Below are 26,046 nucleotides of genomic sequence, written 5' to 3' on the forward strand. Positions count from 1 at the left end.
GCCCCCAGTGTTTTATGTGTAGGAGTACATGAAGGATTTGATCCCGGTGGTCGGGGGCGATCATGTTTTGGGACGAGCAGCGCATTTTGTACCCTCATCTCAACAGTGCAGCAAAAAAAGGTTGAAAAAATAAATGAAAATAAAAAGAATTAAAAACCGTTAATTAACCGGTTAATGCCGTCGGCTAACCGGTTAGGAGAAAAAACGTTAGTGACATCCCTAGTTCCACCCATAGACTGTAAAAAAATATGGACAGTGGAAAGCCATTGCGCAAATGAAGCTTTTTTGGCCGTTGTACAGGTGCCGCCATCATTGTATAAATAAGCGTTCATTGGTAGAAATGGTACCATCTCGAATGCTATTGGCTGCCAACGGTCACGTGCAACCACAGGGATACATGGGACAATGTCTTGAGCTTGCCGAAAATAAAGCACACAAAGAAGAATCATCACAAGCCTATGATCACAAGCCCCTCCTACAGCATACCCTGTTTTAACATCAATTATAACATAAATTGGACCATATTTTCACAAAACGCATATTATTGTGATAGAAACGAGGCTTTAAACTATAGCGACAGGAACCATAAAGTATTTATGACAATGTTTATTAAGGTAAGAAAATCAAATGTAAAATTTTGGGGGAAATAAATGGAATCCTATGGAGAACATGTTGCTTCTGGTACCAGAACAGCACAGCTAGCGGCCAAACATAGGAACTTTTAGTTCCGTGTTTGCTTCATTTTAAATGGGGACAACTGGACATTATTGGGATTGATGGCTCAGGTGTGGGACTGCTTTGCTAGCTTGTTGGACAAGCGGGCCACACCCTCACGTGACAGAGTAAAAACTAGGTGGGCGGCGCACCTTGTCGTAGGAGACGTCGTCGAACATCTCACGGATCTGGGTGGGGTTCTCCACGGGCGTGGACACCGGGTGGGAGGAGCTTAGAGAGTCCACCTCCATGGCCTCGAAGCACTTCCCCAGGAAGAAGTCGTCCTGGGTGAGGAAACAGAAAGGAAACATCATGTATTAAAGTCATTCATTAATCTAGTGTTAGAAACCAGCACAGATCCATCTCACCTTCACATCGCTATAGAGCAGGGGTGGGCAACTTTGATGATGGAGAGGGCCACTATATTTCCACCTTCACTCCAGAGGGCCACATTGCATATTGTCCTACTTTGTCATTCTGGTACAAAAGAAGCAAAAATAGCAGATCTACAAGCTCAAAACGCATGGCAGCGCGATGCGTTTTGAGCTTGTAGATTGGCTATTTTTGTTTCTTTTGAATTGGAATCCTGAATAATTATTTGTTATTTTTTAATTGGAATCCTGAAATGTAACATTTTTAATTTCAAACACATTTAGTTATATATTCATGTTGACTCTATGAACCTAAATACAAATACCTACATTGGACATAAAAAAATAAATTTTAATACTACTATACTAGTCATTAAGCTACTAATATAGACTGACTGAATTAAAGCAGGTCATGTTTGGAATTGTAACAGCTGAAATCAATAATATATCAGTATTCCGGTATTAACCAGCGGGCCGCATTAAGTGAAGGTGAGGGCTGCATGTGGCCCCCCGACCGCCAGTTGCCCATGTAGGGGCTGTTAAGTCTGACATCATTTTGTAGGCAGAGGAGAACTTTTGGGGCCAAAAGGCCCCAGCGCCTGTGAATCTTTTTATTATTTTTACTATTTACTAATTTTTCTTCTCTTTGTTGTTGACAGGAAAGTGGTAGAATTACACTTTAGTCGTTATTTTTGTCTCGGATCTGTTGAAATAGCGAGGGACAGATATTGACAATAAATCTGCTTGGACTACAAAATGATGTCACAGCTTAAAAGCCCCTATCCAGCAGGATAATATCAGGATACTGATATGATATATTATTGATTTCAGCTGTTACAATTCCAAACATGCAAACATGACCCGCTTTAATTACTTATATTAGTAGTGTTAATATGGTAGTCTTTTTATGTCCAATTTAGTGAGTGTGGAAATATAGTGGTCCTCTGGAGTGAGTGTGGAAATATAGTGGTCCTCTGGAGTGAGTGTGGACATATAGTGGTCCTCTGGAGTGAGTGTGGACATATAGTGGTCCTCTCCATCATCAAAGTTGCCCACCCCTGATATAGAGTGTTTGTTCAGTAACAGGGGTCTCTACGTCCCTTCAGCTCTTTAACAAACGTAAAATACATCTTCACTTTCACTACCTTTAAGTGAGGGGATACATTGTGCAGGAGCCATGTGAGCCTTTCAGATATAAGCCTGGCGTTTTATTATGGCCGTATGGTTTACAGTTACACACTAATAGGTTCAGTGGAGACAAGGTGAGGTGATGCTGTGATTTCTCACCACTTGCAGCTCTGGGTAGACGGCGCGGATGGAGACGAACTCCATGAACTTGGCGAATCCCTCGTTGAGCCAGAGGTCGTTCCACCACTCCATGGTCACCAGGTTCCCAAACCACTGAGGACACAGCAGGGTTAGGGTTAACCACTGGGGACACAGCAGGGATAGGGTTAACCATGGGGACATGGAGGACAGCAGAACCAACCATAAAATGACTTGGCTTAGCCAGGCTTAAAGATGAGGTGTCATGATTTTTTCCCCCCTCTAAAACATGATTATCAGCTATTGGTTGTCATGGTGGGTGGTGACCTAGCTGAAGTTAGCCACACCCATGTGTGTTGGGTGAATGGTAAAAGGGGAGGGGTTGATTCTATGATGTAATTGTATTGGTGTTTTTGGACCGGCACTTTTGACCCATAAGGTAGAAACCTCAAATACAGAGAAAATACATAATTGCTCAAAACAACCACACCAGGGGGTCTAATGAATGAAGTACTATGGCACCACCTCTTTAAGGGGAACACACACCGGCAGTGGACGGCGCGCATCAAAAGTAAAACAAGCCCTTTGTACACAGATGCGTTTTTTTTTTCGCACGGAAAAAACGGACAATTTCATTTTTTAAAGAAAACAATGATTCTCTATGACCTCATGCACACCGGCTCCGAATTTGCCATGCGGCAGGTGGCTGCGGCTGTGCGTTTTTTTCCCGATCGAACCCAGTTCGATTCGTGCGTCTTGTCGCATGCGGTGAAAACTCATTGACTCCTTTTATGACTCCTTTTGGGATCCGCAGTGTGGATTCCGCACAGCCTTGCACACCAAATCCAATGCGTTTTAATCAAGCAGCAAACGGAAAGAAACATAACGGCCCTGTGTGCAAAGCCCTTTACACCTAGTAAGAGTGAGTTAAGAGCTACAATCTATTTAGGTTTGTTTCGCTGGGGGATGTAAACAGACCTGAACTTTATGATGTAACTTCCCTTAAATGCAGCACTTCCACCACAACGCACAGCGCAGGTCCTCCCCAGCATGAGTTCTACTGGATCTCTTCTCAGTCCCTCCCTAACATTTTAGACTCGTTTTTATTTGTTGACCAAATTGTCAACATATTTAGTCTTAGTCAGTAAAAAAGGAACATATTTCTCTTCTGAGTAATGTTGCCCAACACTGGTGATGGACAGTTTACCTGGTGGCAGTGGCTCAGGGGTAGAGTTGCCACCTTAGAACCAAAGGGTTCCCAGTTCGATCCCGGGCTCCCCCAGAGTTAGTGTGGAAGAGTCCTTGAGCAAGACTCTGAACCCCTAACTGCTCCTGATGAGCAGGTTGGTGCTGCACATGGTTTCCTCTGACATCGGTGTGTGTATGTATATGTGTGTGTGTGTGTGTGTGTGTGTGTGTGAATGGGTGAATGTAATGCACAATCTCAGTAAAGCAGCTTGGAGATCTGCTATTTTTGAAATAAATCTTTGAATATTTCAAATCCTTCTAAGGTTTTTTGAAAAACCTATGTTTCTAGTCAGTGGTGCTCAAGCTTTTTCATGTGAAGAACTCCCCCCCCCTCCCCCCCAATTTGGCCACGGACCCCCATCTCAAAATATTTAATGCCAGGGACCCCCCAGAAGCAAAATTTGAGTTACAAATGTTCGCTTAAAAAAAAAAAAGATTTAAAAACATTTTCACGACTTTTCAAAAATGGTTAAAGTATAAAATAATGAAGGCCCCTCCATCTTGGGCCCTAGTAACTCAGTCCCACTTTTCCCCCCCTTGTGACGCCCCTGAGCTTACCTGGTGGGCCAGCTCGTTACCATAGTTACCACAGCGTACCTGGTGGGCCAGCTCGTGGGCTATCACCATGGTGATGCCCAGCTTGTCGGAGGCTGAAGACTTGTCGGGGTGGAAGAGCAGGCCGTCCTCTCGGTACGTGGTCAGACCCCAGTTCTCCATCGCTCCTGACTGGAAGTCTGGGATGGCGGCCAGGTCTGCACCAGACAAATAGGAGTTGGAACAAACTGAAGTTCGGGAGGCGGAGAAACACACCTTAACTCCGCCCCATGCCATCTACCTGGCACCTAGCTCCGCCCCCATGCCACCTACCTGGCACCTAGCTCCGCCCTCATGCCACCTACCTGGCCCTGTTTGTACTCACACAAACCTAGAATAGAATAGAAGTCTGCCAGGTCTGCTGGAGACAAACAGCCAGTGAACACCAACACAGACTGTGTACAGACACTCACACAGGGCTCCTCAAAGTGCGGGCCGTGGTGCAAGTACAGGGCCGGTGCCAGAATACTTTGATATTATTTGTAATTTTTCATTATCACTTTAGTTTAACCATATCCTTCTAGTAAAACGCACTGTGCTTGGTGCGTTCCTTTTCCATCCACACTAAATCTCTTGAAATGACATGAAGACATGCCCTAAAGTAAACCTATGTACCGTATATGTAATGCTCTAATGCTCTAGTCTATATCTGTTTTTTTTTTGTGAGGGAATGCAGGATGGTGTGTACCTTGTTTCGGTAGAGGATAAGGAATATCAAAGTATTCATCGTAGAAGTCCAGCAGTTTGACAGCAGCGTCCAGAGCGAAGGAGGTCTGTGAGATCTTCTCTGGTACCGAGTAGACCGAGATCTGATGAGAGTAGAGAGATCAATATTACTGATCATTTACGCTGACACATAAAATATGTTGAAGCAAAGATATGAGTTGCAAAGGTTTGCTTTGAAAATGATATATTCAAAGATTTGCACACATTTTCAGTTTTCATGATAAAAACAAAATAGCAGATCTACAAGCTCGCACCATGGCAATCAGTGCCATGCTGCGAGCTATATCTGCTTAAAATAATTCCAGGTATTAATAGTTTAGTTTGGAACGTTGTGATGACACATTCTACATTCTCCAGTAAGGAAATGGCATCATAGTCCCAGACTCACACAGTCAACCCATCCGTCCAAACGGATTGGTTGGAATTTGTTTTGAAAAAGAGGTCGCCTGCGTTTTTTTTTTTTTTCTTTCTTGCAATGAAATGAAACAGGTTTCTACTTTAAACTGAACGGAGCTGCCTTGGATCCTTTCAGAGTTCAGCACCGTATTTCTTCTCACTCTTTTGATTTCCACTGCTATGGAAACTAGAAAGATTTGTGTGTGGTTGTCGTGACGCGAGTCACACTAGCAAATTAATTCCAATTTCATCATCTGGGCCCCCCAAAATAATTTGGGGACCCCTCTGGGGGTCCCGACCCACAGGTTGAGAACCACTGGACTACAGTACCTTGACGCCACGCTGGGTGGTCTTGCTGACAGACAGGAAGTCAGAGATGATGAAGGCCACCAGGTAGGTGCTCATCTTGACGCTGGTGTCGAAGTAATCCTCCAGCAGGCCACCAGGGAGCGCTGTAGTTTTAACCTGCAGGGGGAAAGAGGAGGTCGTTAGCCTGTGGCTCGGTTCTGTTCTGTTTTACACATGTAGAGAACACAGATGATTGGAGAAGCCGATGGGCTTGTCTGAGGACCACGTAGAGAGAGATGTGGCGATGTCTGGTATGTACCGTGGGTATGTTGGACAGGGCAATATAAGGCTCTGGTACAGTGGGTAGTGGGTACCTACCACAGGCATGTTGGACAGGGATATATAAGGCTCTGGTACAGTGGGTAGTGGGTACCTACCACAGGCATGTTGGACAGGGCTATATAAGGCTCTGGTACAGTAGGTAGTGGGTACCTACCACAGGCATGTTGGACAGGGCTATATAAGGCTCTGGTACAGTAGGTAGTGGGTACCTACCACAGGCATGTTGGACAGGGCTATATAAGGCTCTGGTACAGTAGGTAGTGGGTACCTACCACAGGCATGTTGGACAGGGCTATATAAGGCTCTGGTACAGTAGGTAGTGGGTACCTACCACAGGCATGTTGGACAGGGATATATAAGGCTCTGGTACAGTGGGTAGTGGGTACCTACCACAGGCATGTTGGACAGGGCTATATAAGGCTCTGGTACAGTGGGTAGTGGGTACCTACCACGGGCATGTTGGACAGGGCTATATAAGGCTCTGGTACAGTGGGTAGTGGGTACCTACCACAGGCATGTTGGACAGGGCTATATAAGGCTCTGGTACAGTGGGTAGTGGGTACCTACCACAGGCATGTTGGACAGGGCTATATAAGGCTCTGGTACAGTGGGTAGTGGGTACCTACCACAGGCATGTTGGACAGGGCTATGTGGCGAGGCTCTCGTACAATCTGGACGGTGAAGTTGGCTTTGAAGGCAGGCTCGTCGAAGCAGGGGAACGCTGCACGGGCGCTGGTGGGCTCAAACTGAGTGGACGCCAGAACCCTGTTGCATGAACATAACACACAATGAACTGCATGGGCTGCAACTGTTACAGTAACGCACTAATCCATTGGATTGACTATCAAAATAAAAATCAAACCTCGGTTCGAAGTGAAGCGGTGAATTTTTATTCTATGTGTTATAGAGCTATGAAATCTGTATTCTAGATCTATACATTCTGTGTTCTAGATCTATACTTTCTATGTGCTTTAGTTCTATATTTCTTTAGATTTGTTTAGATTCTATGTGTTCTGAATGAAAGAATGATTTTGTCTGGAGAGCCAAATTGTCATGTGAAGCTTGACCAATCCTCAATTCTTCATTCTGGACTGGACATGCACGGGACATGTACGGGACAAAGCTATACCTTGGAAGCCTATGCACGGGACATGTACGGGACAGACAAAGCTATACCTTGGAAGCGCTTCAAAAATGAATGCCTCAACTCTTAGTGCTCGTCAGGGTTGGGGGGTCTCCAGTTAAAATATGATTATTTTGGGGGTCACGGCCTGAAAAGGTTGAGAACCACTGGCCTACCTGACGTCACCGGTGCTGGTGCGGTAGCTGCTCCTGTAGAAGCCGTGGAGGCTGTCAGACAGGTTTGCGTGGAAGTGGATCTCCAGATCGTAGGCCCGTCCTGCTCTCAGCGGGGCGTCTGACAGCAGGGCCAGCTGCTGGTGAGGCCCGTGCTCCAGGACCCTCAGGGGCCCCAGGTTCTGAGGGGCCCCGGCCCCGGGCCCCGGGTTCTGGGGGGCCCCGGCGGCCCAGAGCAGAGCCTCCGTGATCGTCATGCTGTGGCCGTGCAGAACCACGAAGTCGGTATCCTCATGAACCTGGAAGTTAGAGATATAGAATACCATTCATGCATTTAGCAGACGCTCTTAATCCAGAGCAACTTACAATAAGCAAGATAATGCATCAATACATCAACATCAATACATCAAATGAAATGAAATAGTAGGCAAATCTAAGTAAAACAGGTAGACCAAGCACATATTCAGTAAAAACGTCATAACAAATTATAACATAAATGTTTTTAAATGCTATCTAAATTACATGTATGGTCATTGAGGGTAGGCGAGTGCTACGGTAAAGTGCTATGGGCTAAAGGTGGAGTCTGAAGAGGTGAGTGTTCAGGCCACGGTGGAAGCTAGGGAGTGAGTCTGTAGTTCTAATGGAAGCTAGGGAGTGAGTCTGTAGTTCTAATGGAAGCTAGGGAGTGAGTCTGTAGTTCTAATGGAAGCTAGGGAGTGAGTCTGTAGTTCTAATGGAAGCTAGGGAGTGAGTCTGTAGTTCTAATGGAAGCTAGGGAGTGAGTCTGTAGTTCTAATGGAAGCTAGGGAGTGAGTCTGTAGTTCTAATGGAAGCTAGGGAGTGAGTCTGTAGTTCTAATGGAAGCTAGGGAGTGAGTCTGTTGTTCTAATGGAAGCTAGGGAGTGAGTCTGTAGTTCTAATGGAAGCTAGGGAGTGAGTCTGTAGTTCTAATGGAAGCTAGGGAGTGAGTCTGTAGTTCTAATGGAAGCTAGGGAGTGAGTCTGTAGTTCTAATGGAAGCTAGGGAGTGAGTCTGTAGTTCTAATGGAAGCTAGGGAGTGAGTCTGTAGTTCTAATGGAAGCTAGGGAGTGAGTCTGTAGTTCTAATGGAAGCTAGGGAGTGAGTCTGTTGTTCTAATGGAAGCTAGGGAGTGAGTCTGTTGTTCTAATGGAAGCTAGGGAGTGAGTCTGTAGTTCTAGTGGAAGCTAGGGAGTGAGTCTGTTGTTCTAATGGAAGCTAGGGAGTGAGTCTGTAGTTATAATAGAAGCTAGGGAGTGAGTCTGTAGTTATAATAGAAGCTAGGGAGTGAGTCTGTAGTTCTAATGGAAGCTAGGGAGTGAGTCTGTAGTTATAATAGAAGCTAGGGAGTGAGTCTGTAGTTCTAATGGAAGCTAGGGAGTGAGTCTGCAGTTCTAATGGAAGCTAGGGAGTGAGTCTGCAGTTCTAATGGAAGCTAGGGAGTGAGTCTGCAGTTCTAATGGAAGCTAGGGAGTGAGTCTGTAGTTCTAATGGAAGCTAGGGAGTGAGTCTGTAGTTATAATAGAAGCTAGGGAGTGAGTCTGCAGTTCTAATGGAAGCTAGGGAGTGAGTCTGCAGTTCTAATGGAAGCTAGGGAGTGAGTCTGCAGTTCTAATGGAAGCTAGGGAGTGAGTCTAGTTCTAATGGAAGCTAGGGAGTGAGTCTGTAGTTCTAAGTGCAACTGGGAGTTTATTCCACAGTTTGGGGGCCAGGAGGGAGAAGAGTCTAGGACGAGGGGAACGTTGTCCTGGGGTTTATAGCGAGGGTTCTGTCAGCATCCCTGTAAGAGAGGGCATGAAGCACAGTCTGTGCCGCGCTGTGAGCTTGTATATCTGCTACCTTGCACACATAAGGCTGAGTTATTTGTGCTTTGTTCAGAGCACACACCTGACAAAAGACCATTGATAAAAAATACAGATGATGATTGTTAAATGCGATGCATGTGAGTGTAACGGTCCCACCGAATGCATATTATGTCAGGAGATATAGTCGGCCTTTGGGTGTTTTAATGTTCTAATGTGGCTCCCTTTGAAAAAGGTTGGGACACCTCTGCCATCAGTGTTGGCTTCAAATGATTATATTTGGAAGAAAACTATCGTACACAGCCAACAAAGAGAAATCACATGTGTAAATAAGTAATTTCACAAAAATAAGAATGCGTATTTAGGGTGAGAAACAAGCTTCGTTGAGACTCCTAAGTGACGAACACGCATCACATATAAATGCTGCGTGGAGGCAGCCTGAAACTATACTGGAAAGATTTGACCGGTGATTTTAATGCCTCCGAGTACAGATCTGGGGTCAGATTGACTGATTTCCTGACTTATTTTGAGAACCAAAACGGATCAGCAGCCAGGGAATTCAGTAAATTCACACTCTTTTTGTGATATGCCAAAATTATGGTACATTTGGGCATTTTTTGAATTATTGATCGTACATCGTAGAGAGGGTGAAATGATCATATCATTATCGTACATCTGGCAACACCGCCTGGCAAAAAATAATGCTTGAAGAGGTTCCAGGTGGAATAATGCAAAGGTCTTCAACAGGGTGTCCGGGACCCCTAGGGGGTCCTCAGAGTCACTACAGGGGGTCCTCCAAATCTTTGTGTAATAGAAACCTTTTTTTTTAACCACTTGAATCTTAGTGTCCATATTCTGAGAACTGTAGCCAAAATAGAAGATCTATAAGCTACAAGCTCACAACGCCTCGCAGCGCGAAGAGGTTTGGCGTGGAGGGGAAAAAGAGCAGACTAAGTACAGAGTGAAAGGTCAAGTTTATTAAGTATTGACGGTTCAAGTGGTTAAATATCTGAAAACACAAATTGACATGAATCCAAAATACACCGATGATTGTTCTGTCAGTCAAACAATGAAACTATATGGAATCTATGATAAGGTTGTGGAGGTCCCTGCTTCATCTCTCTCTCGACTAAGGGGTCCCTGCTGGGGTTGAAGACCCCTGTCATAATGTGTTCTAACCTGCAGGTGGATGCGGACCACTCCGCTGTAGTCCAGCGTAGTGAGGTTGGGGTGGAGGCGGAGGGTGTAGTGAAGAGGGGACATCGTCCTGGGGAGCCTCATGTGGGGCCAGGGGAACGCAGGGGGGCCCGGAGGGGGGCTCGCAGGGGGCCCCCGAGAGGGCAGCTGGGCCCCTGAGGAGGGGGCCACCAGCAGCAGCATCATCACGGACAGGGAGATGGAGAGGGCTGCTGCCGACATGACCGAGTCTCCTTCACACCTGCAGGGGATTGCAACAAGAGTGCCATTTGTTTTTAAAGGTAGGGTAAGTAGGGCTGTCACAATTATTACATAATCGTCTAATCGTGATTTTTTGACATACTCGTGATTATTTTTCATAATCGTCATAATCGTTTCCATGTTGAAAAATGTTCATATATTTAAAAAAAAAAAGGTCAAAAATAGTGGAAATAGCAGATCTACAAGCTCACAACGTGTCGCATCGCGACGCGTTGTGAGCTTGTAGATCGGCTATTTCCACTATCAATGTTATTTTTTAAGTAGTAAGTTGTCAAATATGTCGGTAATGTATTTGTATATTTAGGTTATTTGTCATATCTACCATATGCAACTTCAAAGTCTAAAAGCCAAACAGAAATGTAATTATCAACGACAAATACACAATTAAATCGTTAATCGCCAATTATTTGAGTGACAATTAATCGTCATGTAAAATGTCATATCGTGACAGCCCTAAGGGTAAGTGGGGAAGTTTGCCTCCCCAGCAGACCAGGCAAGCAACAAGCCACGCCAAGAGAGCTAGCTTGCTCAGCGGAGCTAAAGTTGTGGTCGGATCTCTTGCAGGGTTGTGACAATATTGTGACAGTAATCATTACTATAGAGTGTTTGTTCAGTAACAGTGTACTGTTAAATAGCTCTATATTGTGACAGTAATCATTGCTATAGAGTGTTTGTTCAGTAACAGTGTTAAATAGCTCTATATTGTAACAGTAATCATTGCTATAGAGTGTTTGTTCAGTAACAGTGTTGAATAGCTCTATATTGTGACAGTAATCATTGCTATAGAGTGTTTGTTCAGTAACGGTGTTAAATAGCTCTATATTGTTACAGTAATCATTGATATAGAGTGTTATCCCAACATAGAGCTATTTAACACATATTTTAAAGAGCTATTTAACACGTATTTTAACCAAAGACAATCGCTTACCCTAGCTTTATGTCTCTGGTAAAACCCGCTGATCACAGATCTCTGCCTTCTGATGCTGAGTCTGTGGAGAAAGGTAGATTCAGTGAATGGTCTCTGACAGGGACGTGCTGGGCCCCTGATTCAGCCTGGGAAAAAGAGTTGGAGAGGCCCTCATTGCGCGCTATAGAGAGAGATTTCTCTCTAATAGCGCTGCTGTTACTCAAAGATTTGCCATTTCAGATCATGACAAGTGACAAGCCAGTGGGCCAATTATTGTAGCTACATGAGTTATATTTCGTCATTGTAGGGTGGAAACCTTGTATGTCCAAAACCGTTTGTTTTGTATTTATCATTTTAAAAATGATTTAAACTAGTGAAAACAGCCGATCTACAAGCACACAACGCCTCGCACCGCGAGGCGTTGTGTGCTTGTAGATCTGCTGTTTTCACTACTTTTGTGCAACAGCCTTGTATGATGAAGCAGGGCTTTGCTTTGCGAAAAAAAATTATACATTTGAAACTTGGAGATACGAGGTTTCTGTCTGACAGTGACGATTTACTTTGTTGGCCCCCAAAATGGAATTTAGGCCAACATTCTATTTTTATTTTTTTCCAAATGGCCGGCCTGGAACGGGAGTGAACCGGCAGTTCAGGAGTTGTCCCGCTTTTCCCAATGGCCAGCACGTCCCTGGTCTCTGAGGACATCAGATAAGAACATAGCTCACAGGCCTCTATATACTGTAAACCCACTGCTTTAAGAACAGATCTAACAGACCTACCGTATCTATACTGTAAACCCACTGCTTTAAGAACAGATCTAACAGACCTATCTATACTGTAAACACACTGCTTTAAGAACAGATCTAACAGACCTATCTATACTGTAAACACACTGCTTTAAGAATATATCTCACAGACCTATCTATACTGTAAACACACTGCTTTAAGAACAGATCTAACAGACCTATCTATACTGTAAACCTTTGAAGAGGCCACACAGGTGTTATTTTGAAGTCCAGGAGATGCTCAGATATCCTAAAATAGCTTCCAATTCACCGCTTCACTTCAAACAGAGGTTTGATTTTCAAAAGACGTTTCCATAATGAGTAGGCTACTTTCACTTTTGGTACTTTAAGTAGGCCTACATTTTGATGCCAATACTTTTGTACTTTTACTCAAGTAGGCCTACACATTGTGAATTCCAGACTTTTACTTGTAACAGACTATTTCTATATTCGAGTGCTGATACTTTTATTTGTAAGAAATGTTAGTACTTTTTTCCACCAGTTAGCCTATAGGCTATTATATAAATATAAACTTATATGAGCTGTACTATATTAGTTCTACTCACTATGTAGAAGTGGACAGTTATTACATACTTATAAACGTATTTATTGTATATACCGGTAGTTAGATTTTTTTGATTGATTGAGGTAGGCTATTTATTAGAAGTTTTGCATAGGAAAAGGTATACAGTTTCATGACAGTAGGCCTACAGTTCACTGGTACAAGGTCAACTAAAAGGAAACTCAGGTAAGACAATTAAGCTTATTTCCGTTGAGATCCTTCTATTGAGCTCAGATAACATTGAATGACAGACGGATAGAACACAGTAGGCTACTGTGCAGGGGATCTTCAGCAAAAAAGAAACACTACAAATGAACATTGTTCTGTAGCCCCACCGGACAGTTATTCTGTAAATATTAACTTACGGTATAAGAGCTGTATTATATAGTTCTATAGGTCTATACTCACCGTGTGGTGGACAGGACAGAAAGAGTGAAAGTGAAAGAACAAACTGACAGGAGAAACACTGCATCCTGGGAGGAAAGACACAATAACTGATCTACAAACCCACCATCAGCTACAACGTGTTGCCATGGAGACTGTGTGTTCAATATGAGGTTGTGGTGTTCATGTGTTCATGTGTTTACGCCATAGAGATAACATATACATAATAATATAGTTTACACATGCAGAACCTCGCTTCACCAGACTTTCCGCCTGGTCTCTATTACAAGTCAACCCAGTGTGATCCGGTCTTGAGCCCGCCTACTGTATCCGGTTATTTACACGAACACATACATGGAAGACAGACACCGTTTCCGTATCCGGTACATAAACCCAGACCGGATCAGCAACGTGCAGAGCAACTGGATCCCAGGAAGTGCACGGTGTCTCTGTGACATGATGCATGCTGCCACTAGATGGCGCCATTGAACTGCTTTGAGTTTACATGATGTATGGTGGACAACATGTGGCCCGAGGCCCCTAGCTGGACCCTGCGACTTCCTCAAAACCAGTGGTGTAAAGTATATAAGTAGATTTACTATTTAAAACTTAATAAACTAAATATTGGAGGAAAATAAAGAATGCTATTAATGCTTGGATATGATGTTCGCTTTCACCACCAACGCATGCTGGCTTTACTGGTTTACTTGATCTGCTTTGAGAAACTGGCAAATATAAATACATCATAATAAAAAAGTTATATTGAAAGAATCAAAAAATAACAAATGAATAAACAGCAGAAATAATAATAATAATAAGCCTGCTGTGAGCTGCATTGAGTGAAGGTGGGGGCCCCCTGGTAATGTATGCACTAGAACAGTGCATGGTTCCCCAAACTTTTAGCTTGTGATCCAAAAGAGAGATTAGCTATGTTTGCCCGGGACCCTAACTAGTGAAAATAGCACATCTATTGATTGATTGATTGATTGATTGATTGATTGATTGAAGACTATTAGAAGTTTGCATAGAAAAGGGTACAGTTTGACAGTACAGTTCACTGGTACAAGGTAAACTACAAGCTGTACATTGCTTTGAGCCATGTTGTGAGCTTGTAGATTTGATATTTTCACTATAGGCCTACTCCTTCAACTTGTTTCTAATTTATGGATTTTTTTTTTAGATTTTATTTATTCATGAAATTACTTTTATTAATCATAAAAAAGCTAGCTTTTTTAGGATTTTTTTTTTTCCAAAATGTTTAGAAATAATAATAATTTAAAAAAAAAATTAAACAATAAGGGACCCATCAAAATGCGATCTCGACCCACAGATGGGTCCCGACCCACTGATTGGGAAACTGCAAGATCCACGCCCACCGGACCCTGACGTCATCAGTGAGCGACTCGTGGTGGTGTTGTGCGTCTGCGCGCAGTGTGTAGGATTCATGAGTAGAAAGTAAACAAAGACCAGAAGATATAAATGTACAAATATATATATGTATTTGAACGGTAAACACCGTATATAGAGTTAGTCTAGATAGATATACAGATACAAATATAACGGAAAGGACCATAGAGGACACAAACAACACTGCAGTGTAAAGTAAACCCTTCCTCGGAGAAGCTGCTGCTCCAAACTGGTAAATGACAACAAAGACTATCCATGTATTTTATATTGTCTATCCTTACCTTTCTATTGTAAATACCATGTATTTTATATTGTCTATCCTTAACTTTCTATTGTAAATACCATATATTTTACATTGTGTTTTACTTAAATGGTTTCCTGTTGAAATAAGCTTAGTCTTTTCATGGATCTCCTTTTAGTAGACCTTGTACCAGTGAACTGTACCGTCATGAATCTGTACATTTTCCTATGCAAACTTCTAACAAAGCCTTCAATCAATCAATCTAACCACTGCTTGTCTGTCATTCAATGTTAAATGAGTAAGGACAACTTAGTTTTTTTTTTACAAGGGTTCATATTTTAGATTGTAATTAGAGAAAAGAAAAGACGAGTGTTAAAATGTTTTCATTTACTGCTTTCTATTGTTTTAGCCATTTTAAATATGTTGATTTCAGTGGTTGGGGCATGCGTACAAGTGGCTAAATGTGTATTTTAAGACACAATAAGCCCATTCCCAAGATGCACCGCCATATTTCATGGGCAGACTTAATTAGGGCTAGTGTTGTTACTGTAAAATAGTAACAAAGACATCGCCAGCTTATTGTGTCTAAAAAGACACATGTAAGCATGCCCCCACCCCACCCATTGAAAGCCGTAAATGAAAACATTTTTAACACTCATCTATTTGCTCTAATTACAATCTAACATATGAACCCATGTTTAAAAAAAAAAAAAAAAGAGAGAGAAAAGAAAAAAGTTTTCCTTCAATTGAAACAAGCCATAGGCTTTTTGGTGTTACTGTTTATCCTTTTAGTTGACCTTGTACCAGTGTACTGTCATGAAACTGTACCTTTCCTTAGCTGCAAATTGCAATACTCGATTTTTTTAATATGTTGAATCTAGGGTTGCAGTACCTCCCATAGGCAGACAATGCATCCAAACAGCCCCCCCCCCCTTTTTTTTGCTATCTGATTATATTAAACAATGTCAAACTCACCAATATTGCCGCTCTATGGAAAGATTGAATTATGCTCTTTCTGTCCCCAAAGTGTTTGTTTCATAAACATCCACCGTAGACATGCTATGAGTTACTTTCTGTCAAGAATCCGAGCAGACATGTTTTTTGTTGTTGTGTTGAACAGTTTGGAAGTGCTCGTCTTCAGTAATACAACGTCCCTCTGCCTCACGAGCGCTTCCAAACTCCAGCACTCCAGAAAAGATTATCACCTGAAAGGAATTTCTTGACAGAAAGTAGCTCATAACGTGTCTACGGTGGATTTTTCTGAAACAAAGACTTTGCAGATAGAAAGAGCATAATTCAAGCGTCCCATAGAGCCGCAATGTTGGTGAGCTCGACGTTGTTTAATACAATCAGATAGCAATCAAAAATAACAGTTTTGATGCATTGGCTGCCAATGGGAGGTATTGCAACCCTAGATTCAACATATTAAAACAACATAAGAAAACATCATAAGATTTTAGGCTACTAAATCTACAGTTGATTTCGTCAACTGAAATGTATTTTGGCAGGCCTTGATGGCATCGTAATGACTGATTTTACACTTGGTTGTGTGCTGAAAACAGCCGATCTACAAGCTCACAACGCGTCGCGCAGTGAGCTTGTAGATCGTCTGTTTTCAGCACGCAACACCTGTGAGCAACCAAACATAAAATGACTCTCTTCTCCACTAGTCCCTCCCTAACGTTTTAGTCTAGTTTATATTTTGTTGACGAAATTGTCAATATATTTAGTCTTAGTTTTAGCCATCACAGCTTAAGTTTTTATTTCGTTTTTATTTAGTTTTCGTCAGTGAAAAAAACATTTTTCGTCATAGTTTTAGTCGACGAAATCAACACTGGTGGGAGTGTATCTCTATCTCTTTATAGAATCATGTCAGATGTGTTTAACGTGGGGGTTTATCTCTATCTATCTCTTTATAGAATCATGTCAGATGTGTTTAACGTGGGGGTTTATCTCTATCTATCTCTATTAGAGTCATGTCTGACGTGGTGAACGTGGGGGTTTATCTCTATCTATCTCTCTATTAGAGTCATGTCTGACGTGGTGAACGTGGGGGTGAACCTGGACGCCTTCTCGGCCGCCATCAACTCCATCCAGGCCCTGCGATGCTCCGTCACCAGAGTGTTCTCCTCCCTGAAGGATGGCATGAAGAACCAGGACAGCCTGGAGGCCAGGGAGAAGACCTTTATTACTGAGTTCACTGAGCACCTGCAAGCTGTTAACAGAGACCTCAAGTATGTTATTATACTGTTAACATACATATAAATACTATTATAAAACCTAGTATTACTATAAATACTACTGGAGGCCAGGGAGGAGACCTTCATCACTCAGTTCACTGAACACCTGCAAGCTGTTAACAGAGACCTCAAGTATATAAATACATTACTATACAACTGTAATGTTAACACACATAAATACTACCATAAACCCTAACATAAATACTACTATTGCACGGCTTGTTTGAATGCTTGATTTTGATTGGTCAATTGCTGAAATCAGCGTGTTATTCCTTGATAACAGACCACCGCCTCATCAAAGGCTCAGAACACCTGCTGCACTCTGCACAGCGTGAATCTTGAGCCGTATCCAACATGTCAGCCATGTAAACAAACACACAGCGTCATTTACAACTAAATGTTGCGCTCAAGAATGTTTTAAAACAATATTTGAAATAGACAATGCAGTAACCAAATATGGATTCTATTTGATCAACACTTCCTTGTTTGCGTCGAGGTGACGTTGCGCTCTGCGGACGGTCAGTGCAACACTTTCACTTCTGTAAGCAAGGAAATATATATATATATATATGTTTTTTTACTTGGGTTAATGTATTAATTTTGCAATAAGCAGTATATCATCTCGCTCAGCAGTGTTTATGGAGTGATAGGAGCCCTTCAGGTTGATATGCCACCTCCGCTATCGCATCAGTGCCATATCAACCTGTCAGGCTCCTATCACTATATAATGATAATGATGTTATCCCTTACCTATTAACTCACCCACTGCATATGTCGAGTTTGACGAGCTATAGTTATGGGTCCACTCTGCTTATGACGAATATGACGAGTTATCAATTAGCTTTAATAACTATAAAACAAAAAAGTATGATCGCTGATTCGCCGTCCATAGCGCTCTATGGAAGCGCCCTATTCACAAAAAACGGATCTGGATGTTCCAGAACGGAAATGGGGGGGCGGGACAACGACGCCTGTATCCTGTCTGCCGAAATGTCATCCGGTTCAATGTTGTGCAACACCAGCGTGGCGCTCCGTCGGTTTCGCTTTGAGCGATGGAAGGCTGTAGTGCTTTGTTGCTTACCGTGCCTGGATCGTATTGTGAATGCAATCGGTGAACCATCGCGCAATGGATTCGCGCGCGCGCCCACGTTAAAGGTAGGCAAAATCCTGGCGGTGTGGACCATTAGAAGGGTCTTAAAAATAGCGGTGGGTGAGTTAACCTAGCATGGTCCATAGCGTTAGAAGGAGTTCTCCTTAACACACTATGTCACTGATGGTCCACTGCGCTGCAGGAAACACCACACACCTCTCGTCTGTTGTAAAAATAACAAATACAGTTTCGCTACTCACCAAAATAAAGGCGGTTTTAGGGAGTTGAAAGCCTACTTTACTTAGTGGCAACACTCTGAACCCCCCACCTCATGTCTAAAATACACTTTTTGGCCAGAGAAGAAAATATGTTTGGTGAAATGAACCTAGCGTCTGTCTAAACAGCATGCTATCTAAATAAACATTCTCTACCTGTGTACACCCGAAGAGACTGTGTTCAAGGTTCAAGGTTATACTTTATTGTCACATCTTTTGTACAGCTACATAAGAGTAAAACTTGTTTTGTTTGGCACCATTTATACAATGCAGTGGTATATATGTAATAACAGCAAACAATATAATAACAGCAAATCTAAAAGGGGTAATAATAATAAGACGTAGAAAGATTAGAAAAGAAAGAGAGTGCAAAAGGCAAAAGAGCAATGAGAAAATAAAAGACCATCCTCAAATGGACATGTGCATAAAGTTTGGCATATTCTATACGCCAACAACATATTTTTCCAGTAGTTGCTACTGTGCTGTACTTAACTTTTTGTAAACATCTTCACAGTATGTTCTACGTGCAACAGGTTAGTATATTCAACTTCACAGTATACATTTATGTACAGTAGGTGCAATTCAACCTCACAGTATACATTTATGTACATTAGGTGCAATTCAACTTCACATTATCTCTTTATGTGAGGTAGGTTCACAAGGAGGGGACGTAAGGGGTTGAGGGCTAGTGATTCCTTGGGGGAGGGGGCTAGCGATTCCTTTTGCCCTGGATCTTTCTCGTTCTTGACAGTTCGTTCATTTCCTGATTGTTCATGAAAAGAAGCTCTTTTGCAGTGTAGTTCCATGTTTGCCTGTCTGTCTAAATGCTAACAGACAACATGATGTGTGTCCTCTGTGTGTGTGTGTGTGTGTGTGTGTGTGTGTGTGTGTGTGTGTGTGTGTGTGTGTGTGTGTGTGTGTGCGTGTGCGTGTGTGTGTGCAGTGAGTTGGACAGGCTCAGTGGTCTAGTGGGACGTCCCTCAGAGTCCCACCCTCTTCATAACAGTGGTCTGTTGAGTCTGGACCCCGTCCAGGACAAGACCCCCCTCTACTCCCAACTGCTGCAGGCCTACAAGTGGTCCAACAAGGTACACACACACACACACACACTAGAGCTGGGATACCCGACCGAAAACCCGCGGGGCCCGACCAGCCCGACGGGCTCGGGCTCGTGTCGGACGCATTTTCATTATTAATTGTCGGACGTCGATTCGGGTCGGACATATTTTTTATATAGCCTCTGCAGCCTACCTATGACATGCATCATGCACTCTCTCTGATGATGCACACAGCTGCCTGTGTGTGTGGCAGCACTGTGTGTGTGCTGCTGCTGCTCGCGCTAAACACTGCTGCAGCAACAGAGACATAATTGTGAAGAAAAGTCCCACGCTGAGGTAACGCGTTGTTGTGGTTCGATTGGAAGTGGCGTGCTGCTGAATGGAACTCCTAGCTTGTGTTTCCAGTACTGTCCCTTGCATTGGATGTTTATTCTCCGGCGCTGTTGTGTGCAGTCGCAGTGCACTGTGCCAGCCTCGTCCGTCCGTCCGTTCAACACACATCACATCACTCAAGTAAATCCTGGCTTTTATACTTCTTCATCGCAGTGTGTTCCGTGACAAAAGTGTCTGATCTACAAGCTCACAACACCTCGCATCCACAACGCGTTGTATGAGCCTGTAGATCTGCTATTTTCCAGGCGCAGAAACTTGCAGAATGAATGAGAGTGCAGACTCAGAGAGTCACTGTGTCAGAAGTCCAGCGCAGCGCAGCGCAGCGCACGTTATTATTTGTATTATTTAATAATCAACGTAGCCTACTATTGAAACACTTTCACAAGCCACAGTGTAAGGGTAACAAGCAGGCATGCTGCATGCACTGCACATTATTAGAACAAGTTTGCTAGTGAGTGTAAATCAGTGGCTTCCTCAAAGAAAAAGAAACGAGGCGAAAAAGCGTTGGAAACATAAGGTTCGGATCTCGGCGCGGGTCGGACGCATTTTAATGATTAATGCTCGGACGTCGATTTGGGTCGGACAAAAAACTGTCGGACACGGGTTCGGAATGGACAGAAAAAATGGGCCCGATCCCAGCTCTAACACACACACACACGACACACACCGTCACACACACACACAGGCCTACAAGTGGTCCAACAAGGTACGCGCGCACGCACACACACACAGGCCTACAAGTGGTCCAATAAGGCACACACACGCACATTAGAAATGTTTATTTATGTCCACATAAGCAGAAGTACAAGAATGCCTCGTACAAAGGACATAAACAATATCAGTGCAGTCAGATAATTAGGAAAACAGCCAGTTACAAAGTGCGTGTAGGGCAGAACATTGTTACATACAATAATGTTGGCATACATGTCAAACACATGACATACAGAACAACAATACAATTCAGTTTCAGTTCAAAGGCTTGGCATGACAAAGCATAGGTTTACATTGCCAAAGCAAGTGTCAAAATATTATAAAAACTGTTGAAAATGTGTAACGTTCCAATTTACAGCAGTACATGCTTTTACAGCGGTGAATGCAAGGTCGTACAATCTGCTTTGTTAACACTGTCACCACGTCTGAAATCACCGATTAGACGGAGGCTAGGGGAGGGTATCAGCCTAAACAAGACATGATGAAATTACACTTTTAAGAAAAAAATAAACATTAATAGTGGAAACTCACATGCGATGTTGCTGTGAGCTTGCAGATCTGCTATTTCCATTTTTTTTTAAATGTTTGAAAATATATGAAAACTTTAAGGAAATGGAAACAATTATGACGATTATGCAAAAGATCATAGAGACTATCTATATCATCCACACAAGATACAGCGAATTCAGCAATAATGGTGACGGGCCAAAAATGAAGACCAGAGATCAAAGTTTATATTTTCCATTCTCAGCTCCAGTACCACGCAGGCCTCGCCTCCAGTCTGTTGAACCAGCAGTCACTCAAACGATCGGCCAATCAGATGGGAGCGTCGGCCAAAAGACGTCCCAAAGTCCAGCCCAGTACTCTGGTTCTGCCGCCTCAGTGAGTACAAACCTTTACTTTATTTTTATTTTTTACTCCATATTCCCGCAACACCTCCCACAGAACCTCCCGGGGGACCCGGTCATATGCCTTCTCCAGATCTATTAAATAGATGTAGAGCAGATAGTCATAACCCATGTTACCATAAACGTATTCGAATTAGGGAAGCGAATTATCAGAAATGCGCATTAAGACAAAGCGAATTTAGTCCGTTTCCATTAAACAGATGAAATGCGATTTTTGGGAGATCCTACCTGGGTCCGTCTGACCGACCTGCTGTAAACACTTCCCGCGGGCTTGCACACAGTGCACAGAGCTGGGATGGGGCTGATTTTTTTCAGACCGAGAGACGTGAGCACTGCTGTGACTCGCTGCACCCTCATCCTGCAGCGTCGCAGATGCGAGCTGCTGTGAGCTTGTAGATCAGCCACTTTTGGCACGCGCAACACGGTGTGATGGCGAAGGGTCACTCCGTGTGTAACAACCGGTTTGTTTTGTGGGCTAACGCTATACAATGGACGTTAATCAAGCGGCGGGGGAAAGTGTTATAGGAGGACGATATGGACCAGAACGTCATAATTTATTCTCATTTATTGTCTGACCCGTTTCCATTCACAAATGTGCATTTCGTTTATTCGATAAAGCCTCAAAATCCACCTCCTCCAAGCGGATACATTAACACATCGGATGCCCACGTGGTGTCTACAAGTCAATTTCTTTGATGTCGCTGGAGGCCCACGACGCGTTTGACGCGTTGTACAGTAAACTATACTGTACTGTAGCTACTGCACTTGGCTACCGCGGTGATGAAACAAACTCCATTTCCCAACATGCAGCGCGCAATTACGTCACCCGGACGTGCTGTGTGTCTCGTTGACTTCCTGTTTAGCGGCTGCAAAAAAATGCTGTTTTCTCCTAATCTAGCTTTTAAATCACTTTCATTTCAAAACGGCAGCCTCTTCTACCTGCCGTAACACAAACACTGTGGCTTAGAAATGATAAAAAACGGTCCTGACTGAAAGAAAAGATTTTCGCGAAATAAACAGGACATACTCGGATTACATTTACTCGGATTACTTTTACTCTCGCCGGTAGGTAAAATTGACGCGTTGCCATGGGCACCAGCAAATTAAGACACGTTAACCACGCGGGCGTCCGATGTGTTAAGAGGCTTTATGGAAACGCCACTATATTCCCAAGCCCTCTCCAGATCTACTAAACACATGTAGAGCAGATAGTCATACTCCCAGGCCTCTCCAGTATCCCTGTCAGAGTAAAAAGCTGGTCGGTTGTTCCACGACCAGGACGGAACCCACATTGTTCCTCTTGTATCTGGGGTTCCACTATCGTCTGGACCCTCCTTTCCTGTACCTTGGTTTAATCCTTCCCGGGGAGGCTGAGCAATGTGATACCTCTGTAGCCATTCCCACTATTCATATACAGTATACAGTTATTAATGGATGTCAGTTAATTGTCACAATCACAATTCTTTTAAGCGACAATTCATAAAAGTAAAACTAAAACTAATTCATGTGTGTGTGTGTGTGTGTGTGTGTGTGTGTGTGTGTGTGTGTGTGTGTGTGCGTGTGTGTGTGTGTGTGTGTGTGTGCAGGTATGTGGATGACGTGATCTCTCGTATAGGAAGGATGTTTCCTGACATGACCATCGAACTGTTCAGACCCAACGGAACATCGGCTGTACTGCTGGTACGCGCACACACGCACGCACGCACGCACGCACACACACACACACACACACACACACTGCTGCAAAGTGTTGTAAAGTGTTGTAAAATGATGTAATCCTGTATCCCTAACCAGGTAACTCTGGGTAAGGTGCTGAAGGCCATCGTGGTGATGAGGTCGTTGTTCATCGACAGAACCATCGTCAGAGGATACAACGAGAACGTTTACTCTGACGACGGAAAGGTATGTCTGTCTGTCTGTCTGTCTGTCTGTCTGTCTGTCTGCCTGTGTGTAACCATAGCAACGGTCAGAGAGATAATCTGTGTGTGTCTGTCTGTCTCTTCTCAGCTGGACATCTGGTCCAAATCTCAACATCAGGTGTTCCAGAAGGTAGGTGCACACACACACACGCACGCACGCACGCACGCACACACACACACACACACACACACACACACACATACACACACACACACACACATTACATTCACCCATTCACACACACACATTCATTACATTCACCCATTCACACACATTCATTACATTCACCCATTCACACACACATTCATTACATTCACCCATTCACACACACATTCATTACATTCACCCATTCACACACACATTCATACACTGGTGGCAGAGGAAACCATGCAAGGCACCAACCTGGTCACCGGGAGCAACCAGGGGTTCAGAGTCTTGCTCAAGGACTCTTCCACACTAACTCTGGGGGAGCCTGGGATCGAACTGGGAACCCTTTATGTTCTAATGACGGTTTCTCAACCCCATCCATGTGTGTTGTTGCTAGGTTACGGACCACGCCACCACAGCTCTTCTACACTACCAGCTTCCCCAGATGCCCGATGTGGTGGTCCGATCCTTCATGGTGGGTTATCAATACTGTTATCAATACTGCTGATCAGTTATCAATACTGTTATCTGAATTATGTGTCTACACTCATTTTCCATTTCGGACAACATTTTTCCATTTGGTCTGTTCCAGTGTGTATTAATATGTGTGTAATCTCTCTGTGTGTCTGTTAGACGTGGCTGCGGTCGTACATCAAGCTGTTCCAGTGTGTATTAATATGTGTGTAACCTCTCTGTGTGTCTGTTAGACGTGGCTGCGGTCGTACATCAAGCTGTTCCAGTGTGTATTAATATGTGTGTAATCTCTCTGTGTGTCTGTTAGACGTGGCTGCGTTCGTACATCAAGCTGTTCCAGTGTGTATTAATATGTGTGTAATCTCTCTGTGTGTCTGTTAGACGTGGCTGCGTTCGTACATCAAGCTGTTCCAGTGTGTATTAATATGTGTGTAATCTCTCTGTGTGTCTGTTAGACGTGGCTGCGGTCGTACATCAAGCTGTTCCAGTGTGTATTAATATGTGTGTAACCTCTCTGTGTGTCTGTTAGACGTGGCTGCGGTCGTACATCAAGCTGTTCCAGTGTGTATTAATATGTGTGTAACCTCTCTGTGTGTCTGTTAGACGTGGCTGCGGTCGTACATCAAGCTGTTCCAGTGTGTATTAATATGTGTGTAATCTCTCTGTGTGTCTGTTAGACGTGGCTGCGGTCGTACATCAAGCTGTTCCAGGGTTCCTGTCAGCGCTGTGGGCGTTACCTTCAGGACGGACTGCCTCCAACGTGGAGGGACTTTAGGACCCTGGAGGCCTTCCACGAGACCTGCCGCATGTAGACCTGCCCGCTGGACCACTGGTTCTGGACGATACACATCCATATAAAAAAATATATATAGAATATTGTGTAAAAGTAGTTTTTCTTCTCTTCTCTTTCATATATTTTTTTGAAATTTTCATATGTTCTAAATACATTGCACATTCAGTGAATTATTCCAGAGCTTTTTTGTTAATTCTTTTGAATATTTATGGCATACAGCTCATGAATATCAAAAGTCCATGTTTCAAAATATTACAATATTACAGGAGGACCGCTCAAAACAAGGATTTATGATAGAGAAATGTCAGCCTTCTGAAGTCAGAGTAGCTTGCAGTGGGAAGTTTCCGCTGTCAGTTATGCTTTGGGGAGCTATGGCATCTGCTAAGATTTTTTACACAATATTCTAATATTTTTTGATCGATCTGTATGTTTATTTACTGGCTGTCTCACTGGAGACGGACTGAGAACAGACAGACAGACAGGACAGGACAGTGGAGATCCGATCAATCATCAAATCAATCTGTTGAATTTAGCTAGTTTTTTCCTTTCCTTTTTCTCCATACAGTTTTTTACATGAATAAAGTTTGTTTCGAATGTCAGTCTGATGAGAAGTGGGTTTCTTTTGTTTTGCACATAGGGCAGCCCAGTGTAGTGCAAGATAAACAACAAAACACCCGGGAAATCTGAGAAAACACATTTATAGGAGATTGTGAAGGTTTGGGTGTGTTAGATCTAATAGTCGGTGTTTCTCAACCTGCCCCAGGCGTCCCCACATGATTTCATTTTTGTGTGAGCTTGTAGATGGGCTATTTGCACAATATTTACAGTATCTGTGGAAGTGAGTCAAGCTAAATGCAAAGCCTCAACTGTACATGTCATCCTTTACATTCCAAGATTTAAAAAAAGAATGAATGAATCATGACCATGAAACATTTAAGTCTCTGTCAAACTAAATATTTAATTTCATTACATTACATTGTATACCAGGGTTCCCCAATAGGCGGCCCGTGGGCCATTTGCGGCCCGCGGGGGGCTACTGTCTGGCCCCCACCAACCCCAGTAATAATGGTGGTATAAGAGCAGCAACAACACTAGTATATCATCATTGTCGGGTGGAAAACCCGTATCTCAAAATGTGTATGTTCTTTTGCAAAGTATAAGCTCTGCTTCATCATACAAGGCCGTCGCACAAAAGTAGTGAAAACAGCAGATCTACAAGCACACAACGCCTC

General features: G+C 43.3%; 2 protein-coding genes across 3 annotated transcripts in view; one reads left to right on the forward strand and one right to left on the reverse strand.

Annotated features, from left to right (window-relative positions):
• LOC308296337 (endoplasmic reticulum aminopeptidase 1-like) overlaps positions 1-13,419 on the reverse strand; it is a 38,042-nt gene extending 24,623 nt beyond the window's left edge. The window contains exons 1-10 of one of the 2 annotated variants that reach the window (XM_080739586.1): positions 13,285-13,419; positions 11,448-11,508; positions 10,241-10,499; positions 7,245-7,540; positions 6,572-6,710; positions 5,646-5,780; positions 4,882-5,002; positions 4,197-4,351; positions 2,373-2,486; positions 867-998 (exon numbers count right to left, since the gene is read on the reverse strand). In XM_080739586.1, coding sequence (XP_080595712.1) covers positions 867-998; positions 2,373-2,486; positions 4,197-4,351; positions 4,882-5,002; positions 5,646-5,780; positions 6,572-6,710; positions 7,245-7,540; positions 10,241-10,480 — 1,332 coding nt within the window. In that variant the 5' untranslated portion in view covers positions 10,481-10,499; positions 11,448-11,508; positions 13,285-13,419. Of the gene's footprint in view, positions 1-866; positions 999-2,372; positions 2,487-4,196; positions 4,352-4,881; positions 5,003-5,645; positions 5,781-6,571; positions 6,711-7,244; positions 7,541-10,240; positions 10,500-11,447; positions 11,509-13,181; positions 13,195-13,284 lie in introns of those variants that run through there. The other variant, XM_080739587.1, reaches the window with a different exon arrangement.
• Positions 13,420-14,579: 1,160 nt separating this feature from the next.
• med27 (mediator complex subunit 27) lies at positions 14,580-25,413 on the forward strand. The gene is made up of 9 exons (XM_080739588.1): positions 14,580-14,796; positions 16,833-17,039; positions 19,354-19,498; positions 21,324-21,454; positions 23,067-23,160; positions 23,275-23,382; positions 23,488-23,529; positions 23,945-24,022; positions 24,699-25,413. Exons 2-9 carry the CDS (start codon positions 16,837-16,839, stop codon positions 24,831-24,833), a joined length of 936 nt encoding a protein of 311 aa, XP_080595714.1. The 5' UTR covers positions 14,580-14,796; positions 16,833-16,836; the 3' UTR covers positions 24,834-25,413.
• Positions 25,414-26,046: the final 633 nt, after the last annotated feature.

The sequence above is a fragment of the Nannobrachium achirus genome (genome assembly GCF_963921795.1).
Source record: "Nannobrachium achirus genome assembly, chromosome: 12".
NCBI classification, from domain to species: Eukaryota; Metazoa; Chordata; class Actinopteri; order Myctophiformes; family Myctophidae; genus Nannobrachium; species Nannobrachium achirus.

Bases quoted from the DNA above. Each gene is read 5' to 3' on its own strand.
- med27 (XM_080739588.1), top strand. From the start codon at position 16,837: ATGTCTGACGTGGTGAACGTGGGGGTGAACCTGGACGCCTTCTCGGCC. The intron at 17,040-19,353 runs GTATGTTATTAT...GTGTGTGTGCAG, and splicing joins GCTGTTAACAGAGACCTCAA to TGAGTTGGACAGGCTCAGTG. The intron at 23,161-23,274 runs GTACGCGCACAC...ATCCCTAACCAG, and splicing joins GAACATCGGCTGTACTGCTG to GTAACTCTGGGTAAGGTGCT.